Source organism: Pelophylax lessonae (assembly GCF_965119305.1).
Source record: "Pelophylax lessonae genome assembly, chromosome: 5".
NCBI classification, from domain to species: domain Eukaryota; kingdom Metazoa; phylum Chordata; class Amphibia; order Anura; family Ranidae; genus Pelophylax; species Pelophylax lessonae.
In genome coordinates, this window is record NC_138772.1 from 235,720,263 (window position 1) to 235,745,481 (window position 25,219).

The 25,219-nt window shown below is 47.2% G+C and overlaps 1 protein-coding gene across 3 annotated transcripts in view; it reads right to left on the reverse strand.

Annotated features, from left to right (window-relative positions):
* Positions 1-25,219, reverse strand: part of TRIO (trio Rho guanine nucleotide exchange factor) — an 855,771-nt gene that overhangs the window by 687,430 nt on the left and 143,122 nt on the right. For all 3 annotated transcript variants that reach the window (XM_082259530.1, XM_082259529.1, XM_082259531.1), the window contains exons 9-12: positions 19,370-19,600; positions 17,195-17,317; positions 15,945-16,136; positions 589-758 (exon numbers count right to left, since the gene is read on the reverse strand). In XM_082259530.1, the coding sequence (XP_082115656.1) occupies positions 589-758; positions 15,945-16,136; positions 17,195-17,317; positions 19,370-19,600 (716 nt within the window). The remainder of the gene's footprint in view (positions 1-588; positions 759-15,944; positions 16,137-17,194; positions 17,318-19,369; positions 19,601-25,219) is intronic.

Consider the following 25,219-nt stretch of genomic DNA (forward strand, 5'->3'; position numbering starts at 1 on the left):
GATTTTACACAGCGTTCCAACTTTTTAGGAATTGGATCTGTATAAGTCCATTATTGATACAACTGAGAAACAATGGAGGAATGCATACTACAATTAAACTGGGGATCCTTGTCTGACAAATGAAAAGGTGAACACCAGACACCCTCCTGATCCCTTGTTGTGTGCGGTCAGCTTAGATGCAGCTGATCGAGTAGTCCAGGGATTCAAAATGCCCTATTTTTCTCTACACAATTGTTTCTGAGATGGACCACCACAGTGATTTACTGCGACGGCGCTGACTAATCAGAATCGATTTGGTCTGTCTTGGTAGCGGCTGCATGAGTACGTTTCAAATTCTTTAGCTGTTGGAGCACTGACAACTCAACATCCATGGAGATAAATACAACAGAGCCCCTCGTGGTGGAGAGAATGTTTGGTGTTCATTCACATTTACATTTTTTGTGTAAGGTGAACACTAACACAGAATTCCAGGCCTTTTATACAAATACTTTAAAGTTCAGGATTACCTAGGATGTTGCTATAGTCACAAAACTGTGCTTTGCTCAAATCATACTCTGCTCAGATATTCCAGACAAATATGATCTTTACCGTAGTTGTTGAATTAGATCCTCCCCTTCTTTTATAATATTGACAGTAAACTGGAGTGTTGTCTGCTGCTGCTGCCCAAAGCGCTTAATTAAATCCTGCACAGCTTCCACCGACTCCGCATATACATCATCTAGCAGTTCCTTCTGGAGGTCCTCCAGCCAAGCCCACAGCTAAAAAGGGAAAGCATAACTGTAGTAGTTGTGCATGATAACAAGAAAACACAAGTTGTGTACATGAAGCAAGAACATTTCTGCAAAAACCTGTGTATTGTAATACATTGTAAGTCCCTAAAGTTTTTCAGTCTAAACAAAACAAATAAGGCAAATAAACTAAGAATTCAGTTCACGATCATTAGAATTAAGAAATGCATTCAAAGGATACATAGTCATCATTTCCAGACCATCCTCAATACTAGATTCAAAAGGTATACTTTCTATGAGCACTCACCACAGAAGTGCAAGTAGTGCTATAAAGCAGTGGTCCTCAACTCCGGTCCTCAGGGCCCACTAACAGGCCAGATTTTAAGCATTACCTTGGGGAGATGCAGACTAGAGTACTGCAATCACTGAGCAGCAAATGATATCACCTGGGATGTATTTCAGTTATCTTGCAAATCTGGCCTGTTAGTGGGCCCTGTAGGCCAGGGTTGAGGACCACTGCTATAAAGGACTGCACCTGTGCTACTAAAATAAGTGAGCAGCTGAGGTCGGGTTTGAGGTGAAGTTAGGTCAGTAAGGCTAGGTTCATACATGTCCGCTGTGAATTGTATGTCCATTTTCACTGCAAATAAAAAAAAGCATGTGTTCAGCAGTTAAGGTGCGTTTTTGATGTGGTTCTGATGCGAATTTGCAAGGTTTAGGATCAGATTTTTGCCATAGTTTCATTTTCAGGGCCGGCCAATACATAGTAGATAAAGGGTGTCAACTAATGTAGTAGGGGAGCAATCCGTGCTGAAATCTAACTAAATCCTCAAGAAAATCCTTAATAAAAATGAACACGTGTGCGATTCAGAAGAGTTGCCATAGAACTCAATGAGCCTGTAATTTACACCTGAAACACACCGCAGTGCTCAGAAAAACACACAAGTCTCTTAATTCACTTTGCAGATGCACCGCATATATTTGAACAGCTTCAATGAAAATCAAGGTTATTTTACATGTCATGCGAATCAGATACAGCTTAAAACCCATCCAACTTGCATATATTTGAACTGAGCCTCAGACTAGGGAGAGTTGGCTAGTGTTAGATTTGGTAGAGGTGTCCTTAAACCCTTTTGCTGCTAAAGCTGTTTTAGCATTTTTGGCACAGGTGCTAAAATAAACATTTTCAGCTTGAAGATTAGTAAAAACTGCCAAACAGTATATATTATCTAAAAGCAGAGAATTATAGTAGTTAAAATTTTTGTCACACACAAAAATATAAAACGATAAGTTTGTACACGCAAATAAGTGAATCCTTAAAATTGCACCTGCTGGATAATGACAAACTTTGGTACCCAAAATTACCATAGGCGTTGCTTTAAGCCTTTTGCTGTAACGGCCCAAGAATTATTGCTCCCACACCGACATGCATGGCAATCTTTGGGGGGGGGGGGGGTTGGTGCTTGAGACATTAGGGGTTTATTACCCTTGATGTATCCCTTGTGCTTCACTGACACTAAGAGTACAAATTCTTCTCCCTTCGCTTCATCCCTGGCCACATAGGCCAGGAAAAGTGACAGCAGAAACGAAGTGACAAAATCCATGCTGCTCCTGTGTACCAATATTACGGGGGTCTGTGAAATTAACGGTTTCCACCTGATAATCTATAGTCTACTTGTCAGATTTACATGCACGCCTGCTGTGATTTAGAACCTCCTTCTCCCGACCAACCGCCCCTCCCCCCTACCGCTGACATAATGAATGCATACACTGGTGGCTATAAAAGGGTAAAGTATACCCACTTGAAGAACAAGCCTTTTCTGGCACTTTTTATTTACAAGATTAAGTGCCGGTTCATATTGGTGCGATACGGGAATCCAGCAAATCCACTGCGGGGTCCTGCATCGCACCCAACTCGCAGGCAGTTCATAAGGCCATATGCAAACTGCTGGGAGTGTCAAAACAAAGTTATTGACACCCCCTGATTAGTTCGCATATCACAGTGTGAACTGTCAATTCAGACAGGAATCGGATCAGGTGTGAAAACCCATGCGATTCGATTCTGGTGCGGACCAGAAAAAAATGGATTTTTGTCGTACCGTAAAATCCTTTTCTCTGAGGTTCACTGACAGACACAGCTTCAAGTCTTCAGACCATTGGGCTTTACGCTGTCTCTCTTCAGGAATAGGACTAGGTGGAAACATTTTTGTTTACGCCCCTGGGGCAGACCCAGAGGGTATACCATAACTTCCTGCTGTAGGATCCCAGTTTGTAACAAGCTGTGTCAAAAGACATAATAGCATAGAACTCACCCCAACAAAGGGGCGGGTGTTGTGTCTGTCAGTGAACCTCAGAGAAAAGGATTTTACGGTAAGACAAAAATCCAGTTCTCTCTTTCATTCACGGACGGTCAAAGCTTCAAGTCTTCAGACCTTTTGGATGTCTCAAGGCAGTGTCAATATGAGGGGTGGAAAAAGCACAGTAAACGCAGAATTCCCAACAAGGCTAAACATAGCCAGCCAGGTAACAACTGGAGCTCACCACCAGAAAAAAAAAATGACACCCTCAAGAAGCGGAAGCCTCTGCAACCGTAGCCTGCAAAACTTTACGGCAAAACGCTGCATCCAAAAATGCAAGTACATCCATCTTATAAAACTTAGGGAATGTGTGTACAGACGACCACATAGCCGCCTTGGACACCTGAACCACTGACGCCTGATAATGGAAGGCCTAGGAAGCACTAAGCACTCTTGTAGAAAGTGCTTAAACAGGGAAAGGAGGAACCTGACCCTTAATGGAATAAGCCTGCACCACCGTCTGCCTGATCCACTTGGAAATGGTTGCAGCAGATGTGGCCTGTCACTTACGAGGTCCATCCTTAAGAACAAAGAATCAGATTTTCGAATCGGTTTAATCACTGCCAGGCACACCAGAATCACCCTTACCACATATAAGGAATCAAAGGCAATTTCCTTAGGATGCTTCGGCTTAGGACATAGGGACGGTAACACTATCTTTATTCAAATGAAACCCCGAGACAAGCTTCGGAAAGAACGCCTGACAGGGTCGCAACACCACTTTGTCTTTTTTTTTTTTTTAAATCAGATAATTTTTTATTAACGAAAGATTGACAATACAACAAGATAGGTACAATAATCAAAACTCAGACACATATATATAGACCAGTATGACAGATCTATGTACATCCATCAATACATATAGTGTAGATGTGATCATTATTTATCTCTATACAAAAATACCTTCATCTCGTCACATGCACATACTTTAGATATAACTATTTTTTCCATTTTAATTCCTAACTACATTCATAACACAACCCAAAAAAAAAAAAAAACACAGGCCCCCTCATCTCTTTTTGCCTCTGTATTAACCATCTATTTCACTTCTTTCTCTGCCAAGACTGGTATTCTCCGGATCAATATCGTTTTCTCCTGACATATTACATTGGTCTACCTTTTAGGGCCTCTGAAAGTTAGTAGTTTTCTAAACTTGAGGACATGCCTCCAAAAAATCTCATGGCAGCCAGCTGTGCCAGGGCCAAACCCGAAACAGCTAGCCATTGTTCCCAAGTACTATCAAATTTTCTAGAACTGCCTCTATGTATGTGAGATATTCACAAAGCAGTGTCATATTCACCTCCTCAACCCACTCGGAATGACTGGGGGGAGACGGAGAGAGCCACTTCGTCGCAACAAGGGCATAACAGAGAATCCCTCCTCTGCAATTTATATAAATGAGTAGGGGTGTGGTATGTACGATGCACAATAACTGTGTAAGCTTCTGTGTGGATGAGAGGGTGACCTTAGTCACATTCTCCAAAATATTGGACCATTCCTCATTAGATATGGGATCAATATCCTCCTCCCATCCTTTCCTACATGTTAAAGACATCACAATGGAAATGGAAAGGAATTATATAAAAATGAGATAGTACCTCTTTTAATAGATTTTCCCAGAAGCCTACACAATATCACCGGATTGGAAAACTCCAGACAGAAACCTTTGCCTGTGCAGATATGGCTTAACTGTAAATATTGGAAGAACAGAACATTTGGAAGTCCAAATTCCATTCTAAGTGATTGAAAATCCTTCAATGTTGTAACCTCATATATACCGCAATCCGTATCCAGATCCCATAGAAAAACCTTCCAATTTTAATAATTCATTAAGCTGCTTCATTCATTAAGTTATCATTATGAAAAAGCCAAGAATATCTTGTATATCCCTCATATTTTGAAGTGTTGCTTTGTTTTAATCCACAATCTAGTAGGAGCAACGTAGGACAAGCTGTCAATTTCCCCTTTCTCCACTTTGTCCCTATGAATCACCAGGTAAGGTGACCAACAGGTCAACGCAGCCAGCTCAGACACCCTACGAAAGGAATAGCGACTAAGGACACTTTCTGCGACAGAGTGAGCAGAGAAAGTTCTCGAATATTTTCAAAAGGAGGCTTTTGAAGCACCGACAATACGAAATTGAGATCCCACGGAGGCACCAGAGATCTCACAGGTGGAGCCAGATGACAAACTCCTTGCACAAAAAGTGTGAACCAAGGATTTCAGCTAACGGCCTTTTGGAAATATATGGCCAAAGCAGAAAACTAGCCTTTGGTGGTACCCAGAGTCAAATGTTGATCTACACGATCTACACCTAGTCGTAGAAACTCCAACAGGCGAGACACAGAAAAGGAACAGGAAGAAACCCCCCCCCCCCCCGAGACTCACACCAAGTAATGTATGCCTTCCAGACTCTATGATAAACCTTCTTAGAGGTAGATTTCCTCCAAGCTTTTAACAACATAGGAATCACTGACTCCGACAGCCCTGTCCCTTCAGCGCCTGGCTTTTAATAGCCAGGCTGTTAAAGCCAGCGACCATAAAGCAATATGGAAGATTGGCACCTGAGACAGAAGATCTACCATGAGAGGAAGTTTCCAAGGGACGTCTGCTACCAGCCTTCCTGCGTACCAAGACCGGCGAGGCCAGCCTCGACAGAAGTCGTATTGGAGGAAAGGCGTAAATCGGACAATACTGACCCCCAGGTGCTACCAGGGCATCTGGCGTAGGCCAGGGGATTCTGAGACCTTGACACAAACCTCTGCACATCTCCAGATATCCCAAGATCGCAATCCCCTGTGCCCGTAACAGGGCCAGAACAGGAGCCAGCACTTTGGTAAGCACCCTTGGAGCCAAAGCAATATCGAAAGGTGACGCCACAAACTGATAGTGTTCCTCCGTGATTGCAAATCGGAAGAACCTCTGGTGACCCTCGAATATGGGGATGTGTAAATACCCATCCTTGAGATCAATAGAAGCCAGGAAATCTCCCAGGCTTAAAGAGGCCACCACCATCCCTGGAAAAAGGGATTCCATGCAGAACTTTTGAACCCGCACGAAGCGGTTCAGAGCTTTCAAGTCCAGAATCGGACGTACCTTGCCCTCCTTTCTGGGCACAGTGAACAGATTCGAGTAGAACCCCAAAAATCTGTCCCGATGAGGCACCGGGACAACCACCCCCTGGGCGAGGAGATCCTGAACCGCCCGATGAAGATCGCGTAACAGATCTGGGGTCAAATGAAGATTTGAGGGAAAGAATCTGTCCGTTGGTCGCAAAAGGAATTCGATCTTGTATCCCGATCGAATGATTTCCTGAACCCACCTGTCCGGAATCCGGAAAAGCCATGGTTCTAGAAAACTGCGCAGACGTCCCCCCACTCCTGGAACGGGTGAGGGCGTCCCTTCAGGTCGAGGCTATGGGACCCGCCGAACCAGCGTGGCCCACAGTGAGGCCAAAGCAGCTGCCCAAGCCTAAAATGGCAGCCCTGCGGTTTTTACACTGCAGCGGTCCGCCGCACCATGACTGTACCCCCAAATACACTAAACAGTGCGGACAGGGTTAGGGACCCCCACACAGCATAACATGCTCAGAAGCCCCCGCAGGGACCGGGAGGGAATGTGAGCCCCGGGCACAGACATGAGGGGAGACAGACACACAGAATGTAATCCCCATACAGAGGCCCCACACAGAGCAATATTTACCGCTTCACAGGGCGTGGGAGCCTCCAGAACACGGGAACCCCCCACCCCAGATGGCGGGGGGGCTATAGCCAAGAAGAGGATGCGTCTCACGGTCAGAACCGCATGTTGAGGCATCCCAGTGAGGTAGGCACCTCACAGGCTTGTGCCCCTGAGGACACGGGCAGGTCGTTTGCAAGGCCAGGGTGCACACATAGCCTGCTAAACGCTCGATGGCGGGCTGGGATTCCCTAAGATCCTCTGTCCTGAAAAGTCAGGATGACCAGTTCGATTCCCAGCTCTGCAAACGCTGTAATCTTCCGGAGAACCGACTAACTAAACGCATAACAAATAAAAAGCTAGTAGTGTAAAGAAAAACACATCACAGCAAATAAAAGTATTAAAATAGAAGAAAGGCTAAGACCGTAGCCCCAGCACAGGGATAGCCCATCTTACTCCTTAACTAGGCAGAAGACAAACTGAGTTGGGAATGCTGATAGCAGGGGGGTATTGGACCAGTCGGACAGCCCCCTACAGGTGTGTCTATGTAAATTACTTTGTTTTTAACAAGTCTTATGCCTAGCTTGCTCCTGTGGATAAGAGGTCAATACCCATTGGTGAAGACTGTATGAGTGGGCGGCGACTGTAACGGGACGTAAGAGAAATTCTATTTTCACTTGCGTCCTCTGAAAGTCGCCGCCCAATTGTATTAGCCTTCACTAATGGGACGTCCCAAAGCAGTGCAGGTATGAGGGGTGGGAAAGCAACGCAACCAGATAAGGTAACGCAAATAACCAGGCTAGTAACAACCTGAGCCCACAGTAAAAAACTGGAACAAACCTAGAAAAAACACCCCAACAAGGAAAGACATTAAAAACAATGTCCCCTCAAACAACTGCCGCACTCAAAACTTTGCGGTCAAAAGAAGCATCCGAAGATGCCAAAACGTCAAGTTTGTAAAGTGTGCACTGACGAACATGTTGCCATCTTGCACACCTGAGCCACAGACGCCTGATGGCGAAAAACCCAAGAGGCACCAACGGCTCGAGTAGAATGAGCCTTTACCGGGAAAGGAGGAACCCGACCCTTGATGGAATAGGCCTGAACAATCGCCTGTCTGATCCATTTAGAAATGGTCACCGCGCAGGCGGCCAATCCCTTCCGAGGTCCCTCAGGAAGAACAAATAGAGAATCAGACTGCCGAATCTACTCCGTGGCGGACAGCTAGACCATGACCGCCCGGACCACATCCAGAGAAAGCAAACTCCTTAGGATTGGGCCATGCGCACAGCGAAGGCAACACGATATCCACATTGAGGTGGAAGGAAGAACCCGCAGTGGGAAGAAAACATTGACTCGGTCGCAGAACCACCTTATCTCTATGAAGTACTAGATGAGGAGAGTGGCAAGACAAGGCCGCCAATGCAGACATTCTGTGGGCCGACGTGATGGCCACCACAAAAAGCAACTTTCTGTGACAACACAGAGACATCCCCCTGAAGTTCTCGAAGAGAGGTTTATTGTAACACTGACAAAAACCAAATTCCCCTGGAAGCAAGAGAGCTCCCCTCGGGGTGAGCCAAATGCTGCACCTCTTGAATGAGGGTGAGGACCAAAGAAAGCGACGCCAAAGGTCGTTGAAACAAGACGGCCAAAGCAGACAATGGACCCTTGGCCTTAGTCATCACCAGATGCTGATCCAAGCCCTTCTGCAGGAAGGCCAAGACCTTCGCCACCAAGAAGGAACTAGGGTAAAAACCATGCACTTCGCAGCAAGCGATATACGCTTTCCAGGTGCTGCGAAAAAAACTTCCTTGAAGTGGCTTTGCGAGCAGCTTACAAGGTAAGGCTGACCGCCCAAGGAAGACCTCTATCCCTCAGGACCTGGCTTTTAACAGCCATGCCGACAAAGCCAGTAACTGTAAAGCAGAATGGAAGATCGGTCCATGAGACAGATCGTCTCGCAGTGGAAGCCGCCATCGAGGTTCGACGACCATCTGAACTACGGCCGCGTACCAGGACCGTCGAGGCCCGTCCGGGGCCACCAGAATGACTGACATCTGTTCCGACGCCATCCTGCGGAGGAACCTGGATAACAGTGGAATCGGAGGAAAGGCATACAGTAGCCGATAGCGGTGCTAAGGCGCCACCAACGCGCCCGCGACGCCTGCCAGAGCATCGCGAGCCCTGGCGACGAAACTTACCACCACTTTGTGGAGACGGGGCGCAAACAAATCCACGACCGGGGTCCCCTACCGTGCACACAGGAGGTGAACCACCTCCGGATGTAGGGACCATTCCCCTCGGTCCAAAGTCTGGCGACGTAGATAGTCCCACACCCGGAATGAGAACGGCAGAGAACGCAGGTACCTGCGATCCGGCCCAGGACAGAATCTCGGCCATTTCCATGGCCGCTCGGGCACTCCACGTGCCCCCTTGGTGATTGATATAAGCCACAGCCGTGGCATTGTCCTTCTGTACCCGCACCGGACACCCCTGAAGCTGAGGTGACCACCGGAACAGACAAAGCTTGAGCGCTCGGAGCTCTAAGATGCTGATAGGTAGCGAAGTCTCCCCCGCCGACCACGTCCCCTGCGCGCAAAACGTGCCCAGACCTCCACCCCAGACCGATAGGCTGGCATCCGTGGTGACAACCGCCCATAATAGAGGTCTGAAGGACTAACCCTGTGTCAAGGACAGCGGCCAGTGCCACCGCAGAAGATTTGACCCAGATGACTCAAGGAAATACTCCTTTCCAAGGACTGAGTTGTCCTGTCCCACCTGTCCAGGATATCAGCTTGCAGAGACCTGGTGTGAAATTGAGCAAATGGAACTGCTTTGAAGGTCGAGACCAGCCGTCCCAGAACCCGCATGTAGGTCCGCAAAGAGGAGAGATCGTCTTTCCTGAGACCTCCGATCTCCTCCAACAAAGTCCAGATTTTTGTCCTCTGGAAGGAAGACCCAAGATTGAGCAGAGTCCAGGACTATCTAAGTACTGGAAACGAGTAGAGGGAGTCGTGCCGACTTCTGAAATTGACGGCCCACCCAAACTCCTGAAGTGTCTGTACCTTCACAGCCGGATCTTTTGCCAAGGTTACACATGAGTTTAACCTTACAAGAGGTCGTCCAGGCAACAGAGGACCGCAATGCCCGTAAACGCAGCAAAGCTAGACCGGAGCCAACACCTTGGTGAAAACCCTGGGAGCCAAAGCGAAACCGAAAGGCAACGCCACAAACTGGTAATGCTCCCCAGCCACCGTGAAGCGGAAGCAAATCCGATGACACTCGAAAATAGGGATGTGGAGATACGCATCCTGCAAGGCGATGGATGCAGTAATTCCCCAGGTCTCAACGAGGCCATCACCGACCGGATGGATCCCATCCTGAACGTCCCGTACAAAGCGGTTCAGGGACCACCAGTCAAGAATCTGACACACTGTGCCCTCTGTCCTGGGCACCGTGAACAGGTTGGAGTCAAAACCGGGAAAACCTTTTCCGAAAAATAACGGGTACAATGACTCTGTGTGCAAGCAAACCGTGCACAGCCCCGATGAGATCTCTGAGACAATCAGGGGGCAGCTGAAGAATGGACGGGAGGAACCTATCTGCGGGGCGAGATCAACTCGATCTCTATGAACTAATTGGTTCATGAACCCACCTGTCCTGAATGCCGGACAACCAGGGTTCCTGAAAAAAAAAGCAGACATCCCCCCACCCCGACAACGGGGAGGGCTTCACTTTTAGGGAGAGGTGGACTGGGCCGCCGAACCAGACTAACTGGCGTTTGGCTTACCCAACCACGGCTCCTCGTGGCCACCGGGAAAGCAGAAGGGTTTACCCTTCTCCTGCGTCCCAAAGGCACGAGGGCAATTATGTTGAGTCTTGAAGGGGGGCCCCCTCCGCGTATGGGGGAAATCTCGATTGGTGACCTGGGGCAGACGAGTACTCTTACCTCCCGTGAGCCCCGCAATCAACTAATATAGAGTTACACCAAAAAGACCACCCCCCTCATAGGGGACCTCAGACACTGTCTTTTAGGATGTGTGGTCAACCGACCAGCACTTTAACCAGGTAATGTGGTGGATCGCAATACCCACCGCAGACAACCGGGCGACCAATGGAGCTACTTCCAAAGCCGCGTCGCCCAGGAAGCTCGCAGTGTGGACGGGCTGATCCTGCTGCAAAGCACCTTGCACCATGTCATGAGCGCTTGAGAGGCCAACAATGAGGCAAAACACAGGTTGCAACAGGGAAACCGCCACTAAATAAATGTGGCGGGCAAGCGCTTCCACACACCTATCAGCTGGATCCCTGAATACCAGGAATCCCCTACCGGCAAGTAAGGTGGACTTATTCAGCCCAGACAGTGTGATCCCCTGCTTGGGAACACCGACCAACGTTCGTGTACCGCCTCCGAAAAACAGGGATCGGGTGGAAAAACCCTTAGGCACCACCAACATGCGCTAAATGCGCCGCCACTGGCCATTCACAATCTCGTGAAAATCCACCGGGCAGGAAAAATGCCTGACGCGACAGTCTGGGGTCTGCGGAACCCGAGCAAAACGGACCGCTCACTTGACTGAGCTGGCTCATCGTTAAGATAGAGAGTTTCTGTTATGACGCCCATAAGAGCATCCATCGTAGTGCGTTCCTGCGCTACCGAGGAGGAAGATTCCCCCTCCTCCTTTCCCTCAATGTGGAGGACCAGGACCCCTGAGGGGGACCATCGTCCATGGCAACCAATTCGGGCTCAGAGTAAGAGGACTGGGTAGGCACAGGCCGTTTTTTATGGAGGAGCGTGCCGCCATCAGTAGATTCACCTGGGACACCAAAGTCACCAGAGCAGCAGATACGCTACCCGAAGTCCCCACCAGGTCTGCGGGGGATTTATTATCACGGAAGAGCATTTTTGCGTTAAAGAAAAAAAGGGACGCCGGCCCTTTAAATTAGCGGTTCCCGTGGGCGCCCCCCCCCCCGGCAATCTGCACTAACTGAAAGAGCCCCTTGAGAAAACACACTAGCAAGCCCCTCCCCCCCCCAATCTGCACTAACTGAAAGAGCCCCTTGAGAAAACACACTAGCAAAAAAAAGAATTTGATTTGGTCGGATAATGGCCGAGTTATAAGCAAAAATCCCCAGCCTGTCAGCCCATGTTACACAGGATAAAAAAATGGAGGAGGAGGTGACCTCACATCGCTAGAGGCCAGCCCTTGAGCCCAGAGAAAATGTGCCTATTGAAAATCAATGACAAAAGTCACAGGGAAAATGGCCGCATGCCCTTACTAGGCATGTTGCCCACATCCAAGATGGCGCCCGAACGGGAGCCTGAGCAGAAATCTCAGAGCTAGGAATCTGCAAACCACTAAAGTGGCGGCTGCTCCAAACGGCTGCAAAATAATTGCACCAAACACATTTCTGGCTATTAGCAGGGACCCCAGGGAGACCCCCACAGCATTCCCATGCAGCGCCCCCAGTGTGGGTAGGGAGGGGAGGGAAAAAACCCCAACCCGGCCAGAAGAGGGATAATACAGAGACCGCCCCCTGCTATCCCCTAGGAGTGGGCCCACAACTCCCCAAACGTCCCCAAGGACAAGGGGGTTCAGTACTCACCAGTCCAGCAGTGGGCACCGCTCAAAAATGGGAGACCTCCCACCCTAAGTGGGGGTGCCGTCAGCCAAGGAGAGACGCTGGCAACACGCAGGTGATCCGGGTTGAGACGTCCTCTGCGAAGCGCAGCTCCGCCGGATCGTCCCCATTTGAAGGGGCACTGTCGTTGCGAGCCCTGGGCGTACCAGTAACTTGCGATGCTCGTTGGCAGGCTGGGACTCCATAAGGATCTAGGATACCCAGTCCGAGGCCCAGCTCTGCAGTCACTTGTAGTCCTCCAGGAAAGGAATCCTTGACTAACTAGTGATAGCGAGAAGAAATAAAAATCTAGTGTGTAAAGAGAAAACACTGAAATTCAGAAAAAAAAAATATAAGAAAGCCAAGACGCTAGGTCTCAGCCGGGAAGACCTAAAGCTCTGCTCCTTAAGCTAGACAGCTTGAAACTGAAGTAATATCAGATTGCGTTCTGGTAATGGCTATGGGATGGCCCCCTAGTGGCGTGCTGAGGTACAAACGTTTTTTTGTATTAACCTGATAATTATCTGCCTAGCCTGCTCCTGCAGAGTGCGCCATTACCCATTAGTAAAGGCTAATACCATCGGGCGGTGACTGTCAGAGGACGTAAGAGAAATATTTTAAATCTTCCCGCCATCAGTGCAACCACGGGAAGCTGGGGTTCTGAGGGACCTGCCACCTCCATGAAGGGGTCAGTGGGGGAGATGTGACCCTGAGGCTCAATAAGGAAAGGAAGACCTTGCAGTACAAAAAACATCTTTTGGCACCACTAAAGGATCCCCTCAAGCCTCAGTGTATCCATCAGCAGAGATAGAGATAACAGAGACCCCAAAGACTCACCCTACCGACCAGGGCAGCGCCGAGAATTCGAACCCAGCATCATCATGGATGCTATCCCTGTTCATATGGCACAGGAAGAGGAAACTAAGGAGGAAGAGGAGGAGCATCAGCATCCCCACAAGGCTTCAGTTGTTTCCAGCATCTCCCAGACTAAGGGAAAATGGCCCCTGTAACATCATCTGGCTACACAAAATTGGCCGCCAACCAGAGACCAGCCAGACTATTGGAAAATGGCCACCATTATCTACAAACACTGAAGCATGCTGCCAGGATCTTTCCTGAACCCTCTGCAAGTGAATTCCCCCCCCCCCCGAAGGTAGGGTACACGTTTAGGGGCACTACATCCACACTGCAAACAGCAGGGCATGCACCTAGGGGTCTCCTATACTGGGACCCCTCCAGACTACAAGGGCGGGACACACTATCCCAGGACCCTTACAGAGTGCGAATAGCGGGGGGAGACCCCAGGGGTCTCTGCTTCATTCTCAGCCCTGGGACCCCCACCAGACTCTAGGTCCAGACAGGGAGGAATGGGAGTGGAGGAAGCCCAGCTCAGTGAGGGATTTAAGGATGGGGGGAGGGAAACTGCAGAAAACCACCAAAATGATAGGGGGACTGTACTTACCCTTCCATGGTGCAGGTACTGATCCAGACAGAGCTCCTCGCCATCGAAGTAGGGGAGCTGTCGGCCAAAGGACCCCACGACTCAGACCCAAGCCCAGTCGTAAGCGACCCTGCGAGACATTTAACTCGCAGACCAGCCTCTGTCCGTGAGGCTATTTCGGGAGCGACCTAGCGCGTAGTTGAGGTCTGCATGTGCTCGCTTGCTGGGCTGGGGTGACCATTGGTTGATTGTACATTTCCCGGGAGAAAACAAAGATGTAAGGAAGGAGAAAAATGCTAGGACCAGAGATCCCAGCCGGGAGCCTAGCTCCTTACTGGACAGATTAAAAACTGATTACCTAGACCAGAGAGGGGGGTTATATACCAGCTGAGAACGGCCCATGGGCGTAGCCAGGTGTTTTTTGTTCTGTCTAGTCCTACTCCTGGAGGAAGCAATATAACCCCACAAGTTATGATTTATGGAGCGCTGTGTCCGTCGATGAATGAAAGAAAAATAGTAATAGTTAATATAAGGAAAAGTAATTTTCACAGTTACATTATTCGATAGGTCACTGCACTATACTGCAGGCATAAAAGTTGACTTGTAGAACAGCCCTTAATCCCTTGGTATGAACATGGCAGGGCACAGAAATAAGGGAGCACATTCTGATTTTCAATATCTGAAAACTGTTGTGTTTTTTGGAACTGAACTGCAGTTTACTGAACTACACTTTACATGGGAGTGGCAGGACCCCAGAAACCACATCAAAATGACGATTTAGAAAAGTAGACCCCTTAAGGTTTCTGGCAAAAACTGGATTTTTGTCTTGCTGTAAAATCCTTTTCTCTCATGTTTATTGACAGACACAGCACACAAAAGAAAAAGGGTCCTGCACGACTTTTGGGCCACATGCAATGCGAATACTATCTGTATGGCTGCATTCGCATTGCAAAGATATCGCATGTTATTTGCATAGCAGTGCAAATCACATGCGATGTCTTCCATTGCATCAGTGTGAACCGGCACAAACAGTATTTTTTGCTAGAAAAATACTTATAACCACCAAACACTTAATATTATATATATATATATATATATATATATATATACACACATACATACACACACACATACATACACACACACACATACATACACACACACATATATATATATATATATATATATATATATATATATACATATACATACATACATACATATACATACACACATATAAATTATATATAAACCATATTTTAAACCATTTTTGGGGGAATAATACAATTTATTAAAAAAAAAAAAAAAAATACGCAACATACAATACCCCATTTTCTTGTGAAATATGAAAGATGATTTTATGCCGAGTAAATAGATACCCAACATGTCATGCTTTAAAGCACAGTCGTGGAAAGGCAACACTGACGCGAAGTGACAGCAAAAACTTGAAAATCTCCATAGGTGATACTTTTACAAATTTTTACAGGTTACCTGCTTAGATATATAGAGCAGCTCTAATGCTAGAATTGTTGCTCTCACTGTAACATTCGCGATACCTTACAAGTACGGTGGGAACACAATTTACATATGCGTTTGCTTTTGCGTGCAAGCACGGAGGGATAGGGGAGTGCTTTACATTTTTGTTTTCTTACAATTCAACAGCTGTGGACTGGGAAAGGGGTCTGTGGGCAATATTTAAATTACAACACACACAAACACCTATTTCAAGAGAGCTCCCACATGTCCAGTCCAGCAGGGTCCAGGTACTGCACTCCAAAGTCAAGCTTAGGAAATGCTGACCTGGACAGCTACTATTTTGAAAGGACTCATGCAGAAATGTAGAGTAGAATCTTCATTGAAGAGGTTCTATACGAATCCAAAGGACAAAATAAAAGTAAAACAATTAGCAAGGACTGGGTAGGCTTTTCTTGGCACAGCTGAAAAAAATAACATCCATCTTTTTAGGACATATTTAAAAAAAAGAAATAGAGGCATGCTAACAAGAGGTGGAGTTATCCTGGGACACTGTCTGCCAGGGTCTGGACCTCCTGCAGGCGGCACATAAAAATAGATAATTTTTTACTGAACAGGTTTAAAAGTACTATTTCATGTTACCTCTTTTACATGGGAGTGAAGAGACACAGACATATCTAATAAAATCTTTCGATGTTCCACCCGTCTTACAAAATCTTGAATTCGATCTTCTAACTGATGGGCTGCTTGATAAATTTCTTCTGGGTCACATTCTCCCGTCTGTGCCAACTGCTCAGCAGCTTCCAGCAACTTGTCTGCATTGGTATATGTATTCTGAATAGAAAATAAATGAGCATTAACTACTTTTTTTTTTTTTTCACCAGACACATGCAGATATTTGCAGCATGTGAGCAAAAAGTGAAAGCATCTTAAAGCGACGTATCAGTAAGTAAGCAGTTACAAAAAGTGTAGCTGCTGATGAACCACAATAAAAACACAGTCCCAAGGTCCAGCGATGCACGCGGCCGCCGGGAGCCTCGGATCTCTCCCTCTTCTCCCCACAACGCCGGCATCTCTAGTGTGGGCACCAGGCTGTGACAGCTTGTGGCTTCACAGCCGAGTGCGCGCTGCACGTCCTGAGTGGATGAGCAATCTTCTAATTTTTTTTTTAGATTTATGCAAAAAGTGAGACATGGAGATGCCTCAATTTATAAAAAGATTCTACCGGGCTTCGCAATTAGTGGTACTAACTAGTCTGGTTTTATTTTCTCCCATAACATAAAATTATACAAGGAAGAATAGGTTATAAAACTCAAAAGTAAAAATGTAATTCCTTAATGGGGAAGCTGCATTAGTGTTCCTGTCAGGGTTTTTCCTTTATTTTTACCTGGTGATACAGCCAGTAAAACACTTCCTATTTTATGGTCGTCTGGATGGAGGAGCAAAGAAGGCACCTTCGGACAGCAGCATTGTTAATTTGGGGAGAGGGCAGCATTTGATTAACTGGCAGATCTGATTGAAAACCTGTTGGGTGATCTGAAGAGGACTGTGCACAGGAGATGCCCTCGCAATCTGACAGATTTGGAGTGTTTTTGCAAAGAGCGGGCAAATCTTGCCAAGTCAACATGTGCCATGCTGATAGATTCATACCCAAAAAAACTGAGTGCTGTAATAAAATCAAAAGGTGCTTCAATGCAAACATATGTTAGTTTTTTATTTATACTTTATTAAAAAGTGTTCCTTTAATTTTTATGATATACATATATATCTGTACCTATATATATTTTTAATTTTTTTAATTTTTTTTTTTTGTTAGCAAAATATGTGCCTCATTCTAGCCAAAGCATTGCTACAATATAGCAGTGTTTAAAAAGTAAACTAAATGTTCTGACCTGAGCAACTTCTTCAAAATCTTCATGACGTTTCTGCAAAGCTCTTGCTCTGTGAAGAGATTTTCCTACACCAGTGTGCTTACTTAGAAATGCTTCACCGTGATTTTCAATCCAATCCAACACCTATAATAAAAAGAAAAAAAATTGGTCTCTCAGGCAAAAACGTGTAAACAGGTTAACAAGATAATATTTATAATATGATAAAGTTATACGTTTTGTGGCCATTATCAAGGTATGCTAAAGCCAAAAATTTTTTTTTTGTTTTGGCTTTTAGCCCACTGAGGAAATTTTCCATAACTTCTGTGTGTAGACACAACAATCAATCAGACACAAACAATCTTTAATCCCCCGATCACATCGAGGCCAATTTGACATGTCAAATCGCATTCCAAATCGGAGCCTATTGCCGGTAACGGCGCCATCCGAATCCTAACTTTGTGGCGCCGCGCTTATTTCCAAATGTAGTTCCTCTACTACTTTTGAGATACTTTGGGGTGACTTCAATAGAAATCTGTGTATGAACCCGCACAGATGTCTCAAATCGCCCCTAAAGTCAGACTGAAATGCCAGTTTGAAAGCCCGCCCACGCACACTGGGTGTTTTTACAGCTGCTGTTTTTGGCTTCAAGCGTTTTTTTTCTGCAGCCGATAAACTCCCCAGGATGTTATCCAATGTGTCTATGCGCACACAGGCTGTTATCAGCAGTTTTTGGTAAGGGTGTTTTCTGGCTGGAAAAAAACCCAGAACTAGCGGGTTTCAAGAGGAGTTTTTCAGCTGTAAAAATCTGAAAAAAAAGCGTAAAAAATACCAAAAAACGCTAAAAATGCCACAACAAGGCTGAAAACTGTGGCTATTTGGCGGTTATCAGCGTTTTTTAGCAATAAGCTTTTGTGGGAGTATAATTTTTTTTAAAAAAAGTTAAAAAAGCTACAGTAGTTAAAAAAACGCTGAAACACGCTACTGAAAAACTCATTCTACAGCTACAGCTTTCTACAGCAAACACTACTGCCTTTTTAAGAACCTCCAGTGCGCATAAGGCCATGAGGTGTTTTTACCAGAACAGGTGTCCCTAACAGTTTCCAATTAGTTTCTGTTTCAGTGGAAACGCACACGCTTGGATATTTCCTTAGGGCCCTATTTTACATGGGCTTTCCGATCAGGTCCGCCTGAGAGATTTTTAGGTGGACCCGATTGGACCCTCCAGCCTCCCACTGTGTCCGCTGACATCGGCCGCTATCCGATCCTGTCCACAAAATCCAGACTGATGATGGTTCTATTTTCCATCCGCCTGGCGGACTGGATATGATCGGATGCAAAAACAGAAATGTGGTCTATTTTCACCCGATTACCCCATTGGGGAGATCGGGACTGTGTCTGCCTCGGCATTGCACAGTGAGCGGAGACGGACCTGTCATACGCCTGTTTAGCGGAGCGATCCCCCCCTCACTAAGCGGAGTAAGCGGATTCTGTTCCATTGAGATGCCCGTGTGAAAGGCGCCTTACTTTCAATCTTAGTAACATTGTCACCAGAACAGAGGGTGATCATACCCAGTGGGGGACAATTCAAATCCATAACAGGTTCCAACATATCAAAAAAATATATTTAAAAAAAAAAAAGTTTTTGCTTTAGATGTACTTTGAGTACACCTATAAAAAGCATTTTGAATATTCAGTGCTGGTATTGGGAATTTAAAAAAAGGTACCAGAATTCACAACACCTCACCACAAATTAAAGGATAAGTTCCTCTTTAATAACACGTTACACCCAGATTCAGAGTGTAACATGTTACGAACGGACTGGCCCCCACACCTCCCTGAGATCCATAAAGACATGGATGAGTGAGAGTTTGGGGTGGAGGAACTTGACTGGCCTGCACAGAGTCCTGACCTCAACCAGACAGAACACCTTTGGGATGAATTAGAATGGAGACTGCAAGCCAAGCATTCTCTCCAACATCAGTGCCTAACCTTTACAAATGTGCTTCTGGAAGAATGGTTAAACATTCCCATAGACACATTCCTAAACCGTGTGGACAGCCTTTCCCAGATGAGTTGAAGCGGTTAAAGCTGCAAAGGGTGTGCCAACACAATATTGAACTCTACGGACTAAGACTGGGGTGCCATTAAAGTTCATGTGGGTGTAAAGGCAACCGTCCCAATATATATAGGACTCACCTGTTGAACATCTTGCTGAAAAACACATAGTTGTAATCTTTGATGTAATCGAACTTTCCGATGTTGCCAGATATTCTCCAGCTGCCTTTGATGATGGAGAACTTCATGAATAACATCCAAGACATGATGCACAGCCTTAGAGTAATTAGCTGAAGCAGTTAAGGAATCAGAGCTACTAGGAGATAAAGGGCGCTGAAGTTTGTCAAGCAGTGATTTTCCATCTTGGCTAACCTATCAAAAAAAATTAATAAATACAGTATTAAAAGAAAACAAGTTTTCATATTTTTTTTTTAAATGTTAATATGTTGTACACAAACTATAAGCTTAGGTCTCGATGGTGCCCACTGTCTTAAACCATTCTTCTGCAGACATCTCAGACACATGCTGGAGACTTCAAAGCTCCAAAGGCTCCCTCCTTTATCTATGGTGGCAATGCCAAGAAATTCAACTATTCTGGACTGGGGTGTAACGCTTCATTACCAATATCACTGACAAGATATAGGCACTGTAACACAGGAGGTGTGTTGCTGGTTGGATCACCAAGTAAATACAGAGATGGGAAAAAAGCCTAAAAAATTAATTGAATGCAGCCATTAAATCAATGATTGGTAAGCTGCAAAATTATTGGCTTTGGGTTTAGTAATGCTTTTATACAACTGCAAAGTCTAACTTAGATTTTTCTATACATCTCTGAGAAATTAGAACTGCCTCCACTACCTTGTTAAACCGTTATGTAGGGAACGCTGTCAACTTCTATACAAAAGTACCCATTATACTGCTGTGTAATTCTGGTTATTCAAGCAACTAAAACATCTCATAGAAATAAAAGTGAATCAGGGTAAAGATGATTTGTAACATTTCAACATTTGTAAGTACTGCTGGATTGCTCTTTAGGTTGCAGGTGGCCTAATTCACTGCTTGAAAGAGCAGGTCCAGGAGTAGTAGGAAAAGGAGGTAAGAAGAAGGAAAAAAGACAACTAAACCATGGTTCCCATATTTTAAGGGATTTATTTTGTTAGGGGTTCGTTAGTGGAATACTGGATCGTTTCTCATTTACCACAATCATATTTATACATTTGTAACTTCCTGGAAACAGTGTTAATTTTGTCAACTTTTGTCAGCGGTATTTTTACAGTGACGAAAACTAAACGAAAATACAGCGCATTTTTGTCCACTCACGAAAACTGCCAAAAATCAAATCAGTTTTCCTTAACCATCGAAAAAGGATGAAAAATGTGAGACAGGGACGATTACCCTAGTGAACAAACTTCCGGTTTTCACAGAGTTCCACCTGCTTCTGCTCCCAGTAGGCAAACGTGCGTTGAAGCGACCGTCCGTGGCGACTGCCAGAGACCAGAGCAGCACTGTGCATTACAGGCAGGTCTCCCGAGTCCCAACAAGACTGTCCCACTCCAGATACAACTGCTCACATCCAGAGCAGGGAGCAGACAGTGTGTAGTACTAGTGTACATTACAATTACAGCAGGCCTGAGGCCTCCCCCCAGACCACCGTCCGTCCAGAGCACTGTGTTGGCATTTTTACAGACCTCCTCTGATCACTGGTCATCCAGGGCACTGTGCATTACAGGCCATCCCTCAAGACCACCATCCAGCACTGTGCAGCATTACAGGCCTCCTCTGACCAGTGACCACTGGCATGGCAGCATCCAGAGTACAGTGCATTACAGGCCATCCCTCAGACCACCATCCAGCACTCTGCAGCATTACAGGCCTCCTCAGACCACCGTCCAGAGCGCTGTGCATCATTACAGGCCTCCTCATACCATCCATAGTTGCTAAATCTGTATATGCGAGTTTGTTCAAACCTTAAGAGTTGTAAAGTCAGAAGGTTTATAATCTTAATGCATTCTTTGCATTAAGATAAAAAACCTTTTGGGTGTAGCAGCCTCCCCAGCACACCCTAATACTTACCTGAGGTCCCTCTCTGTCCAGCGATGTGTCCGTGAGTCCCTCGGCATCAGGAACTCTCCCTCCTGATTGGCTGGGACACTGGCACCAGCCAATCAAAGTCAGTTAGCCAATCAGGAGACAGGGGCAGGGCCGACGGCCAGCTCCGTATATGAATGGACACACAGAGCTGCAGCTCAGCTCATCAGCCCCCATTGCAAGCTGTGGGAGCTGATGTCAGGAGGGAGGAGCTAGGAGCAGAGAAGAGGGACCCGATAAGAGGAGTATCCAGGCTGCTCTGTGCAAAACCAACTGCATAGAGGAGGTAAGTATAACAACATGTTTGGTATTTTTATTTCTTTTTAAAAATGACACTTCACGAGGGGGCGTGGCCGGGATGTAGACGGCGCCGGACGTGTTCTTGCAGAGCTCTTCTCCATCCTGATCTTATCCGGCTCCATCCACGGCCCCTGTGCCTCGGATCACGGCGGTTTTGCCCTCCTCCGCATCGGGCACAGGTGGGGCACGAATGCCGGGGAGAAAATCCGGGGTTTCAACACCGACCCCGCGGCCTCAACGATCGGTCCCACCACGAGGCGCCAAAGCAGCCGCCGCCATCTTGCAGGTGCAGGCCTCCTCTTCTTCCTCTGCAGCCACAGGCGCCCGAGCCTCCTCAAAGTCGGGGAAGATGTCTGCGGGGGCCGGGAACCCTCCTCTGGCACAGCCTATGGACTCAGGTACCAAGGGGTCATTACTGGGGACCGCTGGACAGACTGGGGGGTCACCTGGAGGGGGGGATATCACTGCTATAGACGCCTCAAAAACTGTCCTGATGCTCCGGATTGACCACCTGGCCTCTGAATGCACCCTGATCCGCCATGATTTGGATAAAATCAGGGGGCGCCTGACTGAGACTGAAGGCCGGGTGTCTGAGGTGGAGGATGTCACCGCTTCCCATTCGGCACAACTCATTGCCATGCAGGCCCAGGTGAATGCTATGGCAGACAAGATGGAGGATGCTGAGAACCGACAGCGTCACAACAATATCAGGGTGGTCAGATTACCAGAGAAGGCTGAGGGATCTAATTCTACATTGTTTGCTGAGAAATTCTTTTGTGATCTACTCAAATTGCCTCCCCCTCCCCCGACATATGTGGTGGAAAGGGCCCATAGGGTTCCCACGGGACCTCGGCCGCCCGGGGCCCCCCCGCGCCCGTTTCTGGTCCGCTTTTTGAACTTCCGTGACAGGGATCGTATCCTCTCTGAAGCCAGGAAACAGGAGGAACTGCAGTTTGAGAACAGCAAGATAATGTTATTTCCTGATTTCTCTGTGGAAACGCAGAAAAAACGCAGATCCTTTACTGAAGTGCGCAAACTCCTGAGAACCAAGGGCCTGAAGTATGGCATGATGTACCCGAGCCGCCTGCGTGTGGATTACAAGGGATCCGTCCTTTTCTTCAATTCGGCGGGGGAGGCTGCAGACTGGTTGGAATCCATTTAATTTCCTCTGATGCACCTGCTCTCCTTGATGGTATGGGGCTCTTAGGGCCCTGCTTCACTGTACCCCCTATTTGCAGCTCCTGTCTACGCACGGTCTGACTCCTCAATAGCTGATGGGGGGGCATCTATGGTTCCTGCATTGATGATCCTGCCCTGAAGTTTCCTGGGTTGGATCCTTGCTTCTATCCCTGGGGCTGGGGAGTGGTTTACAATTCCTTGGAGCTCTGTGTGCTACACATCGTTGAACTTGACTTTTTTTTTCAGCTTGGTTTTTTTTACCTTTTCTTCGACCTACTTGCAAATTTTTGTTTTTTTTCTTTTTCTTTACCCTTTTTATTTTTCGTTTTGGACCTTTTTGACTTTATTTTTCCTCCCCTTTTTGGGGACTGACGATCTGACAGCCCCCTTTTTGGGGCTGCCTTTGGTGGACACGAGTAACACCGGCTGCGGTTTTATGTTGCAGCCATGCCTTTAAAATTTTTGCTGGGTTTTGGGATTAGGCTGGATACCCTGTTGCACTTTTTCTTGTTTCAGGTTTGGGTGTCTCAGCAGGGATGTTTTTGTTCTTGGCTCCAGGCTCCATCCAGTGGTCACTGTTTTTTTTACTTATGTGTATATGTTGCTAAATGTCTGGATGGAGTTGGAGGATCGGGTTGGTCCTCGGGCTGTGCTTGGTCCTCCGGCTCCCTCCTGCTATGTACCCCTCTGCTGTTCTATGGCTGAGCTACTTAAGATTATGTCATGGAATATGCGGGGTCTCAATGACAAGGTGAAACGCACAGCCATTTTTAGGTATATTAAATCTGTTCAACCTCAGGTTATCCTCCTCCAGGAGACGCATTTGGATGGAAGCAGGGTGCTTGCCTTGAAGAGGCCTTGGATTCAGAGGATCTTCAATGCCACGTACTCCACGTATGCTCGTGGGGTGTCTATTTTGCTGGGTAGAAATGCACCCTGCTCGATTCAAAAGGTAATTACGGATCCTGGCGGACGGTATGTTATTGTTCTCCTGGAGATTTTTCACCGGCAGGTGGTACTGGTGAGTGTCTACTTACCTCCCCCGTTCCACTCCCAAATTCTGGTAGATCTCCTGGCGACCTTGGCCCCTTATATGCACCTTCCTCTAATCATGGCGGGGGATTTCAATGCTGTTCTGGACGGCAGGCTGGACTCCTCTAACCCGGGTAGACTGTCGTCCCCTGAACTTGTGTCCTGGTCTTCCGCGGCTCAGCTTACGGAGCTGTGGCGCTGGAAAAACCCTGGGGTGCGTGGCTACTCCTGCTGGTCTGGGGTGCACAGAACGGCGTCCAGGATAGATTTGGCTTTTGCTAATGAGCCTTGTCTTACTTTGGTCCAGGATGCCACATATTTGGCGGGTGGTCTCTCCGATCATAACCCACTGCTGCTGACTCTGCGGGTGGGAGCGGGTGGGACTAGGGGTGCATGGCGCCTTTCGCCGGGTTGGCTGCAGACCAAAAAGGTGATGCAGCAGGTGGAGCCCCAGATGCCTGCATATTGGGAAGATCATGCCTCGTCCACGGCTGGGGTAGTCCTGTGGGATGCTTTCAAAGCGGTTATGCGGGGTCATTACATCTCTGCAATTAGGACGTCCCGTAGGGAGGCTAATGCTGATAGAGAGGCTGTTCTGCTGGAGGTCCGTAGGTTGGAGGAAGAATGCTCGGCTACTCCGGGAACGGCGGCCTATGCGGCCCTGGAGGAGGCCAGGAGGCGTTTGGCTTTGTTGGATACTGATTTTGCGCATGCCAACCTTAAACATAGAGCGGAGTCACTTTTTGAGAAGGGGGACAAAAATGGTAAGCTGTTGGCTTTTTTGGTGGCAGATCAGAGGGCTTTGGTAAAGTGTTCCATGCATCAAGTCTAGTTCAGGGGAACTGGTTAAGGACCCGGGGGAGATCTCCCGGGTCTTTATGGATTACTACTCTGACACCTATTCACCCCTGCCTGCATATGACCTGGATGAGTTGGAGCGCCTTTTGTCTGGATTGCCGGTTCCGGTCTTGGAGGGTGAGGACAGCGCGTGGCTGGACAATGACATCACGTTGAAGGAAATAGAGAAAGCCATCTCATCCTTCCCCCCCAATAAATCGCCGGGCCCTGATGGGTTCCCGGTGGAGTGGTATCGGCAGTACTCGGACTCCTTGGCTCCCAGGCTCCAGGCTTTGTATGCTGCGTGTTTCGATCAGGGGGCCCTGCCGGGTTCCATGCTCGAGGCGTATGTTGTTCTCCTGCCCAAGCCGGGGAAGGACCACACCCTGTGTTCCTCCTACCGCCCCATTGCCTTGCTCAATGTGGATCTCAAGATACTCACAAAGGTCTTGGCTACTAGGCTGGCAGTGGTCTTGTCTTCCCTGGTAGACATTGATCAGACTGGGTTCATGCCGGGCAAGTCCACGGACACCATCCTTCGATGTTTGTTTACTC